This window comes from Drosophila persimilis, unplaced genomic scaffold, assembly GCF_003286085.1.
Source record: "Drosophila persimilis strain 14011-0111.01,24,50 unplaced genomic scaffold, DperRS2 tig00000808-arrow-arrow-pilon, whole genome shotgun sequence".
Lineage (NCBI taxonomy): Eukaryota > Metazoa > Arthropoda > Insecta > Diptera > Drosophilidae > Drosophila > Drosophila persimilis.
The window spans coordinates 963117-976823 of record NW_020825357.1 but is presented as its reverse complement, the minus strand read 5'-3'; the positions used below and the strand labels follow the sequence as shown (position 1 = coordinate 976823).

At 52.7% G+C, this 13707-nt stretch overlaps 2 protein-coding genes across 3 annotated transcripts in view; both read right to left on the bottom strand.

The window, feature by feature from the left end:
- LOC6599082 (chromodomain-helicase-DNA-binding protein Mi-2 homolog) overlaps window positions 1-13707 on the bottom strand; it is a 29221-nt gene that overhangs the window by 653 nt on the left and 14861 nt on the right. Inside the window, exons 2-4 of one of the 2 annotated variants that reach the window (XM_026993209.1) lie at window positions 7134-7219; window positions 5718-5967; window positions 1-5646 (exon numbers count right to left, since the gene is read on the bottom strand). In XM_026993209.1, the coding sequence (XP_026849010.1) occupies window positions 1-5646; window positions 5718-5967; window positions 7134-7219 (5982 nt within the window). The remainder of the gene's footprint in view (window positions 5647-5717; window positions 5968-7133; window positions 7220-13707) is intronic. The other variant, XM_026993210.1, reaches the window with a different exon arrangement.
- Window positions 10281-13704, bottom strand: LOC113566652 (RNA polymerase II elongation factor Ell). The gene has a single exon (XM_026993212.1). The coding sequence runs from the start codon at window positions 13663-13665 to the stop codon at window positions 10315-10317; it is 3351 nt and encodes a 1116-aa protein (XP_026849013.1). The 5' UTR covers window positions 13666-13704; the 3' UTR covers window positions 10281-10314.

The window sequence follows — 13707 nt, the reverse complement described above, 5'->3', positions numbered from 1 at the left end:
CTGCATTGGAGGAAGTGCCGGCGGTGGCCGCCAGGCGAGAGAGAATCGACCGCTCGGACATCTGCAGGCGCTGGGCCACGGGTGGGATGCGGGCCAAAGTGGCCGGCAGGCGGGAGACATCACTCTTCATGTCGGAGAGCAGTTCCTCCAGCTGGTTGAGCACCTTGTGCAGCACGGCATTGGCGGGCTTGTTGCCAGCCAGCGACTCCTTGCTGAGATGCTGATGCGACTCGGCCAGACACTCGACCTCCGCGAAGCGTGCATTCAGCGACATGGCCGGGTGGCTGGGGTCCTGGGCGAGATTGAGGAATGCCGCCCGTCGCAGCTGCTCCTCAATGACAAGGGCCTGCTCCAGCAGCTTAAAGCGTCTGGCCAGAAACTTGTTCTTGATCTCCAGGAAATTGCCCTTGCCCACATCCATCTTGAACGGCTCATTGATGATAGCGAAGCGTATGTCGTTCTGGATGTCCTGCCAGCGTCCATAGCCATGGGTCACAATTCCGGCCAGCAGCCAGTAGTCGTGGCGACGGTGCCAGATCTCGTACTCCCTGCCGGGCACTGCAGCCTTCTCTTCGTTCAGCCAGAGGGTGTGCAGCTCGGTGAAGCCGCCATCGGCGATGTTGAACATGAATGTGCGCTTGAGCACCTCGAGATCCTCCACCAGCTTGCTAGCCGCAGCTGCTCCGGCGGCAGCTGTGGCCGACTTCTGGTCCGCGCCAGCACTGGCACTGGCAGAGGCATTGGCACTGCCGCTGGCCCCACTGGGCTTCTCCAGTTCGCCATCTTCCTTGACGATCATCACATCGTCATCGTCGTCATCAATGATCGTGGTGGGGATGGCCGGCTTCTTGTCGTCCATCTTCTCCTTTTCTTTTTCCTTCTCCTTTTCCTTCTCCTTCTCCTTCTCCTTGTCCTTTTCTTTGTCGTCCTCTTCCGTCTTGGGTTCCGCCTTGAGCTCTGGCGTCTCCTTGGCCTCTTCTTTAGGCTCGGTCTTGGGTGCTTCGGCCTTGACCTCCGCCGCTGTCGCTGCCACACTTGGTTTCACCTCCGCAGATGATTCAGATTCCGTCTGTGGCTGCTCTTGTTTGACATCCGAGGGCTTCTTGTCCTCGTCAGCCTCTTGCTCCAGCTTTACATCGCTCTTCTCGGGTGTCCCAGTGTCTTTTTCCTTTTCCTTTTCCTTGTCCTTTTCTTTCTTCTTCTCCGCTTCTTTCTCTTTGTCCTCGCCCTTCTCCGAGGCAGGAGCTGGACTGGGCGCCGCACTGGTGGCAGGCGTGACACTGTTGCTGGTCGTGGCACTTTTATCCACCTCCGCGACGGGGCCCGCCACAGGCTTTCCAGGTGGCGCTTCCAGAGCCGCTGGGATCTCTACCTTGGCTCCCAGAGCCGCCTGAACGGGCTCGCATGGCTTCAGGATGATCTCCGGCATGCTGTAGTAGCCGTTGATGTGCTCAAACTCCTGCACCTTCTTGCGGATCAGCGACATCACGCCGATACGGGTGAGCACGTGCTGGCGGGAGAGACCCTCGCGTGGAACGCCATCGGCAAAGGTCTCCGCATTGTCGGCGCCCGGCTCGCACAGGTGGCGCATGAACAGCGAGACGTAGGCCTTGAAATTGCGCTCCGATTTGCCGCGCAGATCCCTGACCAGCCACTGCGAATTGAAGGCATCCTGGGGCGGCATGCCGTACCGCATGATGGCATTGAGGAAGCTCTTCCGCTGTCGGGCATTGAAGCCGAGAACCTCAATGCTGCCACCCACACGAGCCAGCAGCGGTGGCAGGGGCCGATCGTCGCGCCTGTCGACACGGCGTTTGCCGCGACGCTCGCCGCCGTTCTGCTCATCAAAGTCGTCGTCGCCGCCGTCCTCATCGGAGCCGCCCGAGTACTCCGAATTGTACTCGCTGCCGTTGTCCTGCCAGTTGGAGTCGTCTCGATTGGTGTCGGCGGCCACAACCCCACCGTCCGTGTAGTTGACCTGCTTCCGGACGCGCTTTCCCTTGCCGAGGCTGCGGCCGACATCCTCCTGGTGCTGCTCGTAGTGGTGGCGCAGCAGCTTGACCCAGTAGGCGGGGTCAGAGTTCTCGGCATCCTGCTTGATGATCTCCGTCTCCTCCTCCTCTTCCTCCTCCTTGGTGGCGTAGGAGGCCACCTTGAACGAGGAGAGGTACTCGTTGGCCCACGACTCTTTCTCCTCGATGCCGCGATTGGTGCGGTCGAGCAGCTCGGCCACCGCCTTGTCGTCGTAGTGGATGGCCTCCTCCTTGTCGTCCTCCTTGAAGAGATCCTCGGTGCCGAAGCGCAGGATATCGTCCAGCTCCTGCTTGGTGAAGTTTGCCCCCTTGCCGCCCATCCCGGGTCGCACCACCAGATGCGTTAGCATCATCTTCCGCTTGGCCACCTGCGTGACGCGCTCCTCGACGGAGTTGCGTGTGACAAAGCGGTAGATCATCACCTTGTTGGCCTGCCCGATGCGGTGAGCTCGTGAGAAGGCCTGTATGTCGTTGTGGGGATTCCAGTCAGAGTCGTAAATGATGACCGTGTCCGCGGTGGCCAGATTGATGCCCAATCCGCCCGCTCGGGTACTCAGCAGAAAGACAAACTGCTGGGCGCCGGGCGCATTGAATCTGTCGATGGCCTCCTGGCGCACTGTGCCCGTGATGCCGCCATCGATGCGCTCGTACTTGTACTGCTCGCCTTCGAGGAAGTCCTCGAGTATGTCCAGCATTTTGGTCATCTGCGAGAAGATCAACACGCGATGGTTCTGCGATTTCAGCTGCCGCAGCATCTTCGACAGCAGCACCAGCTTCCCGGCGGCCTTGGTCAGCGAATTGATCTCGTACAGGCCGCCCGCGGCGGTTTGGGCCTCTTCGGCAGCGGAGGGAAACAGATACGGATGGTTGCAGCACTTCTTGAGGTCCATCATGATGTTGATGAGCGAACAGGAGCCACCGCCGGTCTTCGAGTTGAGGGCCTCGTAGTTTTTGGTCAGAATGAACTTGTAGAACTTCTTCTGCATCGCCGAGAGCTCCACGCGCACGATAAACTCCGATTTGGAGGGCATGTTCTTGAGCACATCTGTCTTGAGGCGGCGCAGCATGTGGGGGCCGAGCATCTCGTGCAGCCGCTTCACCTGCTCCTCCTTGGAGACGTCGGCGAACTCGCCCTGGAAGGCCTGCAGGTCGTTGAACTTGTCGCGCGAGAGGAAGTTCAGCAGATGGAACAGCTCCTCGAGATTGTTCTGCAGAGGTGTGCCGGTCAGCAGCAGCTTGTAGGCAATCGAATAGCTGTTCAGGATGCGGAAGAACTTGCTCTGGTTGCTCTTCAGGCGATGGGCCTCATCCACCACGAGGACGGCCCAATCGATGCTGCCCAGGCAGGCGGCATCCATGGAGATCAGCTCGTAGCTGGTCAGCAGCACGTTGAACTTGTATTGGGTGGTGCGCAGGCGGGAGACCTTGCTGCCGCGGATGGCCCCCTCCTCGAAGCTCAGCTCGTTCTCGCGTATCACCGCCCGCGAGTCCTTGTCGCCGATGTACGTGATGCAGTAGAAATCGGGGGCCCAGAGCTCGAACTCGCGCTCCCAATTCACGAGCGTGGACAGCGGAACGGCCACCAGGAAGGGGCCGCGGCAATGGCCCTCCTTGTACAGCGAGTAGAGAAAGGTGACCGTCTGGATGGTCTTGCCGAGACCCATCTCGTCGGCTAGAATGGTGTCGATGGCCTGGCCCCAGCTGTAGCGCAGCCAGTTGATGCCCTCGATCTGGTAGGGATGCAGCTGCATTCCGGTCTCGTCGAGGAACGCCGGCTGGCCCTCGTACTTCTTCTTCAGATCCGTGGTGGGCTTCTCAGGCGGCGGTGTGTAGTGTTTGACAGGACGGTCCTCGTCGTCCAGCTCCATCTTCTTGGACTTGCGACCCTTCTTGCTCTTCTTGCTGCTGGAGCGCGTGTTCTCCGATGTGCAAACGGCCCGCAGGTCCTGGTAGTAGTCGATGGCCTGCCGCAGGCCCTGGATGTCGTCGCCCTCCTCCTCCCACGTGGACTTGTCGTACGGCAGCTCGCGCCATTTGACCAGATACATGGTGCTGCCGTCACGGGCCGTGCGATGGTTGATCACGCGCTGGACAATCAGCCATTCGGGCTTGACGCCGTTCTTGTAGAAGCGCTCCTCCAGCTGCTCCTCATCGTCGTCGTCGGCCTTCATGCCGACCTTGTCCTTGTGCCGCTGGATGCGCTTGAAACGTGTGTCGGCCTCGTCCAGCGACTCCTCGAACTTGGGTGGCTCCTCCATATCGTATTTACGCTGGAACGATCTGATCATCAGCGGATGATGCACGTCCAGCTGCACCTCGGCCACCCATTCGCAGTGCCAGTAGGACATGTTGTGCCACTTGATGAAGTACTCGCGCACTCGGGTGCCTGCTGCCGCGGCCTTCGATGACGAGGTGGTGCCCCGTGATGTCGAGGGCTGGTCATCGTTGGCCGAACGCTGTACGGCCCAGCGCCAGGTGATTATCTTCTCGGCCTTGCCGGTCAGCGGGGGACAGCTGCAGCGCGGGCAGCGCCAGTCGCCGTCGGGTATGGTGTCCAGGGCAGGATTCAGGCAGAACGTGTGATACGCCGAGGGGCACGAGTCGCAGCACAGCAGCTCGCCCCCGTCCTTGCACACGCGACAGAACTCCTGATGCTCGTCGTCGTCCTCCTCCTCGGCGGCCCCGCCATCGGCCTCGCAATGCGGACACGACCACTTACCCTCTGGCGGCTCGTCCAGCTCGGGCTCCAGGCAGACCAGATGATACGCCCGCGGACAGGTGTCGCAGAGGATGATCTCGCCGCCCTGCTGGCACACCTCACAGTAGTCCTGATGCTCGTGCTCCCCGTCCTCGCCCTCGGGGAAGTTCTTGGTCTTCTTGAGCTTGTTCTTCTTCTTGAACTTGTTGCCGATCTTGGTCTTGGCCTTTTTGCGGACCACGGGTGTGCCGTCATCTTGATCGGCTGCTGGTCCGGCCGCGGCTTCTGCGGGCTTAGCGGAGGAGGTGGCCGGAGCCGCCTCCTTCTCGTCGGCACTGTCGTCGGACTTCTGCAGCATGCGCTCAAACTCCAGATCCGAGTCGCGTTCGGAGGCACCGCTTGCGTCCTGCTCATCGTCGGAGCTGTCGCGCTTGCGCTTCCCGAACTTAATCTTCAATGTTGGAACTTTTCCAGAGGGTCGCCGGCCCTTCTTGCCGCGTCCGCTGCGTTTGCGACGGGGCTTCTTCTCCTCCTCCTCTTCCTCCTCCTCCTCCTCGGCGGCCTCGTCGTAGATGTCGTCGGGCTTCTCGTTGCGCGACGAGCGCGAGGAACGCGGCTCCTCCGGCTCATCGCCGGCCACACTGCGCGGTGCCTGGCCGCCACTGCTGCCTCCTGCCGCAGCCGTAGCCTCCTGAAGGATGTGGGGATTGCTCTCGCAAAAGTCCCGCCACTTGGCCCCCACGAGCATCATCAGCTTGGTGGCGGCCACCTTGGGGTTCTCCTTCTGCAATATCGGACGCACGTGCTGCATGAACGCCTTGTAGGTGGTCAGGCTCTGCAGCTCCTCGTCATTGTACTCGATCTCCACGTCGCAAACGCCAAAGGCCGAGCAGACATCCTCCACGGAGGGCATGCCTGGGTTAGAGCAGGGGAGAGGAGATATTATACGATATTCGTGGGAATATTGTCAGTTTTCGATCGCTTACCCGATGCGGCCGATTCCTTCTCCTTGGCCATGGCCGCCTGTTTTTCCTCCTTGCGTTTGCGTCCGCGCTTCGAGGTGCTCGCGTATTCCACCTCCTCATCGTGCTGCACAAAGTCACTGTCCTCCTCGCTCTCGTTCTTCTTGCGCTTCTTCTTCTTGCGCCCCTTCTCCTCGCCCTTCCGGGTCTTGCGCTTCTTGCCCTTCTTCTTCTTGCGACTGTCCTCGGGATCGTAGTCATCGTCCTCGTCATTCTGCGTCAGTGCATGTGTATAAATCGATAATTAATCAAACAGCTCTACATAATCTGACAAAGAGGGAAGCCTGTCGAACATGTTCATCCTGCGAGTCTCCGACGACCAAGAACCGAGCGTGCACTTTCTCAAAACCTTCGCTGTTCCAAAGGACAGCAGGGGAAGGATTGGAACACGCCTGCTCTCTGCGCACCAGCCGGTTCTCGCATCTGGTACACGGATGGGTCCATAGCCATAGCCATGGGAGAATCACCAACCCGACGAATGCGAGGCACTCACATCTTCAGTCAGCGCTTCTAGCGCTCCGATCCTTCAATGGCCCATGAATCGGCACCGATCCGTTCTGTGGACTCACAAAAAGACGGACACAGATCGGAAATTATCGGGGAATGGCCAGAAAGAGAAACGAGAAACTGAAGGCCAAGAAGTTTCACATCCCGGAGAAGAACTCGATGCGACAGCTCATCGACATTCGGACTTGCAGGGCACTGTCACTGAAATATCAGCTCAAGAAACTAAAATTCACAGACATAGTGCCATGTAGATTATTTGAACTAAAGCAGGAGACATAGGAACACATCCTATGTGGATTCCCAGCACTCTATAGAAGGATATCTCAACAGTTGGGAAATAAGACCCAACAAACGCCCAAAGATATATACAGTTCTTCCACATAATCCTATCGGCCGGTACAAAGGAGTAATATATGGTCGAAGTACCACAAGGCCTTGTAGTAAAAAGAATAATAATAAACATATCGCATATGGTATTAGTATCATTCCTAATTCAAACCCCAACCCCAGCACTCAGTCGTATATTGAGATATAGATATCTTCCCAATGGGAATGGATTTTTCCAACAAGAAGATCCGAGACAACGGAGGCCAGACGCACAAGTGAAAGGTGCGAAAGAGAATGCCAAAATACATGTAGTGTGCGTGATGCTCAGAGAGAGTCGAGCAGGCGACTCGAGGTACACTATGGTAAATCGCTTGCTTAGGAGCCCGCCCAATTGGTTTTCCCTTCAGTATCATTCCGTTTACGATCGTTGATTCGCGATGAAGGTTAAGCTTTCTGTGGTTCTATCTGTAGATTGGCCATGTCAAGGTGGGACTCTCAGAAGTATAGTATAGTATATAGAATATTTGTAGATAAAGAAATACTAACAATACTCACGTTCGGCTTCAGTGGCGCATCGGAGTCGTTGGAGAGCTCCGCCACCGGTGCATTCTCCTCCTGTACCTCTTCTTCCTCTAAACGATGCGATGGGGATAGAAAATGGGGATAAAACAATGTCGATTAGTTTTCAGTAATTATGGAATTAGCGAGAGGTTGTGAGACTGGGAAATTCCCAAAATAAAACACGCACTCAATCTGTGCTTTACCGTGGATCATGTTCAAGTGCCGCGCGCCTCAAGGACGGAGGCCACCTAATCCTCAAATGTGGAAATCAAAAGGAGAAAAGAGGGGGGGAAAAAAAGGAAACAGCGGCGGTATTTTTTTCGATTCAATATTTTATTTGATTCTATTTTTTTTTTTTTGCTTTTTTGTCAAGTTTTTTTTTTGTTGTTTCTCCGTTTTTCATTTTGTTGTTTGTTTGTTTGTGGTCTCTTAATCATTACTAGTATATAACAATATCTCGTTTTTTTGTAAGATTTTTCATTCTGCTGGTCTTGTCAGCGGTGTTTGCTCTTAGTTATACAATAATAATAGCAATAATAATAATAATAATAATAATAATATTTTTCTCTCATGTCTCTTGATCTGGTCTACTCCTTCGTAATCGTACTCTTAACTTTTTCCGTTCTCCTCTCTCACGGCACTCCGGCACGCACTCGACTCTCATTTCACTTTCCATTCATTTCATTTCATTTCACTTCATTTATATTCCTTATTAAGTTCCTTCATTGTTTTTTTTTCTCATCAATTGATGTGTTAGTGTGTGTGTGGTGTGTGTGTGTGGGCGTTGTGGGCGTGGCATTTATATAAAAACTAGTAAGTTTCCGTATGTTTTTTTTTTGTTGTTGTTTGCTTTACTTATCAAATGTCAATGTTGTATATAATATATATATAATTTTTAGTTGTATATAAATTGTATATATGATTTTTGTAATTGCTACGAATCGATTTATTCCGTTTGATTTTCCCCTTTTCGTTTTTGTCATCAATCATCATCGTCATTTATCATTTATCGTTTATCATCGTTCTCCCCAATTCTTCCCCCCCACAGTTCTACTTAAATATCGTATATAAAAAATATTGCAACGAAATAGCTAAAATTTCTTCGGTTTTTTGTTTTTCACTTACAATTTCGTGTTAGATCCTATGCTTTGTTATGCTTTCGTTTCCCTACCCTATCGTTCCTCCCTTCCCCATCATTTTGGACACTAGTAGAGTTTTCAGCAAATTATTTGATAATTCTCAAGCGACAATGACAATTTCAATTTTACTTTAACTGTTACCGTTACCGTTACCTTTACTTTTACTGTTACTGTTACTTAAGGAAGCGTCTGGGTATGGTCTGGTCTTACTACGAACTAAAAGAGGGCCGCAATAGTAGCTCTGATACAACCATTAAGTATGCAATGTATATCCTTTCCATTAGTCCTCCCCTCCCTCAATCATAGTTTTTTGAGCAATGTGAATTTTCTAAACACCCCGCAAAAAAAAATATATATATATAAATATTCTTTGTCTCTCTGCTTGTGGTAAAATAATTCAAATAAAATTAGAACGGATAGATAGGATCTTTTTTGGGGGACCTGTACTTCTACTGTGGCTATAAAAAAAAAAAAAAAACATATGTATATATTACAAATTAACTAGTTATCGATTAAAAACAGACGAATAATTTTTACTAAAAAAGCCGCTAGAAATTAACAAGTCGTTAGAAAAGTTCAGTCTATTGTTAGAGGCACGCCCGCATGCAACACCCGCGCATCAACCCCGCCTGCCGCAACACCGAAAGGAAAATATATTTATTATTGAATGTTGCCTCTTTGGGTGCTCTCTGTGTATCCTTATGTCTCTGTCTGTCATTCACGGAATTCAATGGTTTGGCAAACATTGGCTCAATATCAAGTGCTAGTTTTGGTTCTCAACAGTTCCCTAGGGCCGGGCCGTATTCCACCAGGAGCTGACTGAAAGACTGACACACACGGCTGTCGTAGTACTTTTGAAGTACAATTCTGCCCTGCTGCTGTGCTGCCAGTTCCAGTCAATTCCGGCGGAAGTCTACGGGTCAATCCTGCATGACATTCCACATGGCATCTACATGTGTTTCTACATTCTACATGTAATGACTGTGCTTGCAACTGTAAATTACGGCCATTTTGTGCTCTTTCTCTCTCTCTCTCTCTCTCTCTCTCTATAGAACCAAAAGCTATGCCCGAAAAAATGCAATAATTTTGTGGATGAGTATGAGTGTGTGTGTGTGTCCGTGTGTTGTCTGCCGTTTGTAACAAAATGTTAAAAAAACAAAACAAAAAAATAAAACAGAAATCAAGATAGAAAAATAAAAAAAAAAACGTATTAGATTAAACGAAAAACATACAGACTATATTTAAAAGTTGATATAATTAGAATAATATAATAATTATTATTACACACAATAAACGCAAGCAAAAATAAGAAAAACACACACAACACGCGTGTGTTTTATTTCTTCTCATTTAGTTACGATCCGATCTTATTCTCAAGCTGCTCTCATGTCTGGTCTGGGATGTTCAACAACAAAAAAAAAAAAAAAAAAATGTCTAAGTCTACAACTCGTATAAATTGTTGCTCAAACGCGTTTAAAAATATTGATTTTGTCTCCTCCTGCACGTTCTGCATTCTGCATCCTGCATCCTGCATCTGCTATATTTATATATATAATAGTTTCATATATGTGTACAAGTTATATATGCATCTTTCGTTTCGATAAAAAGTATCTTTAAGCGAAAGGTTTTCTTTGTTTTTGTGTGTATTTTTGTTTGTTTTATTTAAATTTTTTTTTATATATTTTTCTTTTAACATATTCCGTAATTTCAACATTTGTTTTTTCTTTGTTGGTGTTTTTGCAGTACAATTTCTTGAAGAACATTTTTGTTGCTTGGTGTTTTTCTCGCGGTGTCTCGCTCGCTTGTATTTTGTTGTTGATTTTTTGTTTGTTTCTTTATGTTTTTGTTTGTTGTATTATGTTTCTACTATAATAGTATTTGTTGTATTTATGTATATAATAGTTTCCTTTTCTTCTTCATTTTTTGTTTGTTTGTTTGTTTGTTTTGCCTTTTTACATGGGGTTAGGGGTTAAAGGGAGTTTGGGTTAGGGAGGGTTACGCGGATCATCGAAGTAGTTGTGTGTGTATCAGTAGCGGTCGCGGTTCTGATCGTCGTCGGTATTGGAGTTGGAATCTTCGCAGTTCTCATCATCATCATCATCATCGTTGGAATCCGAACTTTCGGAACTGTCATCCGAATCGCTTTGAGGCTCCTGCGACTGCGACTGTGGCTGTTGCTGCTGATGCTGATGCTGCTGAGGATGATGCTGCTGAGGATGATGCTGTTCTATCGTCTCCACCGCATGGTGCTGCTGCTGTCTCCGCTGCTGTTCCGCGTGTCGCGCCGCCATTTGTGCTTGGGCAGGAGCGTGAGCAGGTGCCGGTGCCGGTGCCGGTGCGGGCGCAGGCGTTGGAGCAGGCGTAGCCGCCAATGTGATCAATGTCTGGTCATAGTCGGTAACCAGCTGCTTGATGTGGGCCAGCTTGGCTTGCAAGTAGTCGAAACGCTGCTTGTCCTCGCGGATGGTGCGATCGTTGTTGATGCGCTCGTACTCGCTGACAATCTGGCGCTTGATCTGATCGTAGTCCCCGCAGCCGTTGTCGCTACGCCGGGCGCTGTCCATGCGCTCAGAGAGGGTCTGGAAGCGGTTGCGCACGCCCTCGACGCGGGTCAGCAGCTTGCGATACTCATCATAGTCGCTCTCAAATTCAGTCTTGTAGCGTCTACGTACTTCCAGTGAATGTATGGGAACGTATTGGCTGAAGTCGTAGCGTGGGCTCGAGGACGAATCGGCATCGGCGTTCGCATACGCATGGGTAGCCGCCGCCAGCTGCTGTGTGGGCGATGGGTGCTGGGCGCTGCTGGCTGACGAAGCTCCATGCTGCTGCAGATGCTGCTGCTGCTGATGGCTATGGTGCTGCTGGTGCTGTTGTTGCTGCTGCTGCTGTTGCTGGTGCTGGTGGACGGACGACGCCGATGCGGAACGGGAGACGGTGGCGGAGGAGGGAGGTGGAACCTGTTGATAGGAGCCTGAGCTTGAGTTCGAGCTCCTCTGGCGCTGGCCTCTGTCGTTGGACGATGATGCACTACTCGTACGCTTCTTGCTGTTGGAGGCCGCATGGGTGTTGTTGTTGTACGAGTTGTAGTCGCTCTGCTGCTGCTGATGCTGTTGCTGCTGCAGTGGCAGATTAGCCGCCGCCGAAGAACGTTGCTTGCCTCCAGATCCAGATCCTTTTCCCCCTCCGGTGGCTGCTGGCACAAAGCTGGTCGCCAGCTTGGGCGGCGTTGTCGAGGATTTGCTGTTGCGACTCGCTGGCATGCTCGCCGTCGCCGCCGTCGTCGTCCGATTGCGCTCCAGCTGTGTCTCATAGCCGCTGGAACTACTGGAATTGCTGCCAGTTGAATTGCGTTTGTCCTTGCTGCCGCTGCCGCTTCCACCGTTTTGGGAGGAGTTGCCACGCCTACTGCTGCTACTGCTATTGCTCCTCGGGTGCTGCTGCTGATGCGTCGCTGCCGCCACCGCCGCTGCCGTTGAGCTCATGAACTCCTCCATGTTGTCCAGGACATTGTAGCTGAGATCACCGCTTGTGTGATCGTCCAGCGGACCCCCTTGTCGCTGCGGTGGCGTGTAGCGGTTCCGGTTCGATGAGGAGGAAGAGGCAGACACGGACACGGAGGAGGAGGACGGGTACGATGTGGCCGAGGGCGGAGTGTCCTTCTTGTAGTGACTGATGCGCTGCTTCTTCGGCTGCACAGTGCTGAACATCGTCTCGTCGTACTCTAGGCTGGTGCGCTTCAGGCTGCCGCCGCCACCGCCACCCACTCCCCCGCCATTGCCATGCGGCGGTGGGCTTCCCGTATGCGTCGATGTGGGACTCTGGCCGGAGGTCGAGCTGCCCGCATCGGAGCTCATCGGGGGTGTCAGATTCTGGGGCTTGCGGCGCTTCAGCTGCTGCACCTCCTGCTCGCTAAAGTACGGCCAGTTCTCGTCCACGTCGTTCCACATCTGGCGCCGCAGATTGTACGTGTTCTGCGCCATTGTGCTGATGTCCTTGAGTATGCTGGTAATCAGGTTGCGCTCCCGCTCCCGTATCCCCTCGTTGTTCAGTCGAGCGAACAGCTCCGGCTTCTTGAACGCCTTGAGCGCCAGCAAGTGGATCAGGCGCTCCCGAATGGTGCGCCTCGACACATCTGACATCTTGTTGCCACCGGATGACTTGTTGTTGCCGCTCCTCGAGTTGCTGCCGCCTCCGCTAACCATTTTGCTGCGTCCGTTTGTCGAGGAGGTGGATATGGCGGAGGTTGTGGTTGTTGTGTGGTTGGTGATGTTGCTACTGCTGATGCTGCTGCTGCTGTTGTTGTTGTTGTTGTTGTTGATTGGTTGGCTGTCCCTCGGCGAGCTGCCGCTCATGTTGTAGCCCTGCGATATTCCATTGGCAAATGTTGAGGCCAGCGAGGAGGCCGAGTTGTTGCTGTTGGTGTTGCTGTGGTAGCGACTCGACGCTCCACCGCCATTGACTGTGCCGCTGCCACCCAGCGTACTCGGATTTGGCGATCGCTGTGATGCTGTGGCGGCGGCATACGATGTGGCATACGATGATGATCCTACTCCTGTTCCTGCTCCTGCTCCTCCTACTCCTAGACCATTAAATGGCGATGAACCTAACTTACGACTATTGTTGTTGTTGTTGTTGTTGCTATTAAAACTATTGCTGCTGCTGCTGTTGTTGCTGTTGTTGTTCCCACTGTGGTTGTTGTTGCTGTTGCTGTGATGATGAAATGCTGCCGTCGTCGTCATCGAAGCCGTAGCGGATCCGGACAGGGAGGATGAGGACGATGGGGCCTTCTTCACCTTACGCCCAATATCCGACTGATTTGGCTTGATCTCCCGTATGCACTTGCTCTTCTCCGTCTCCTCGGCAATGGCCATTTTCGTGCGTGTCGTATCGTAGACATCGTCGTTGGCATGTATCCGCATCCGGAGCGTGACCGCACCGAGGACGCCGAGGTTCTGTTGCTGCTGCTGGACGCACTCGAGGGTACCCTCCATGTTGTTGATGGTGAAACCAAACTTGCGTCCGCCATTTGCGTCCATGTGGCTGCCACCAGGGTTGCTGCTGCCGCCAGAAGGTAGGTTGCTGTTGCTGTTGTTGCCATTGTTGTTGCTGCTATGGCCCTCGGTCGTCGAGGGGCGGGAGGGGAACTGTATGACGCCGGTGTTGCCAATGAACTGGATCTTGGCCCGCTGGCCGGGCTGCAGGCGCTTGGCATTGTCGTCCCGCTGGTATTCCTCGATTGCACGGAAGGCGGAGTCGGTGAGCTTGACTATGATGTACTCCTTGCTATCATCGGTGTAACGGTGGCTTTGCGACATACCATAATTGCCAGACGAGAGTGCATTGGGCAGGCATTTTGCTGACGCAATCGAATTGGTCATAACGTGCGCGCAATTAGCCGCAAATCGAATCGAACCAGATCA

What these genes read in the sequence shown, in the direction of transcription:
- LOC113566652 (XM_026993212.1), bottom strand. Translation starts at nt 13,665, where the DNA reads ATGACCAATTCGATTGCGTCAGCAAAATGCCTGCCCAATGCACTCTCG.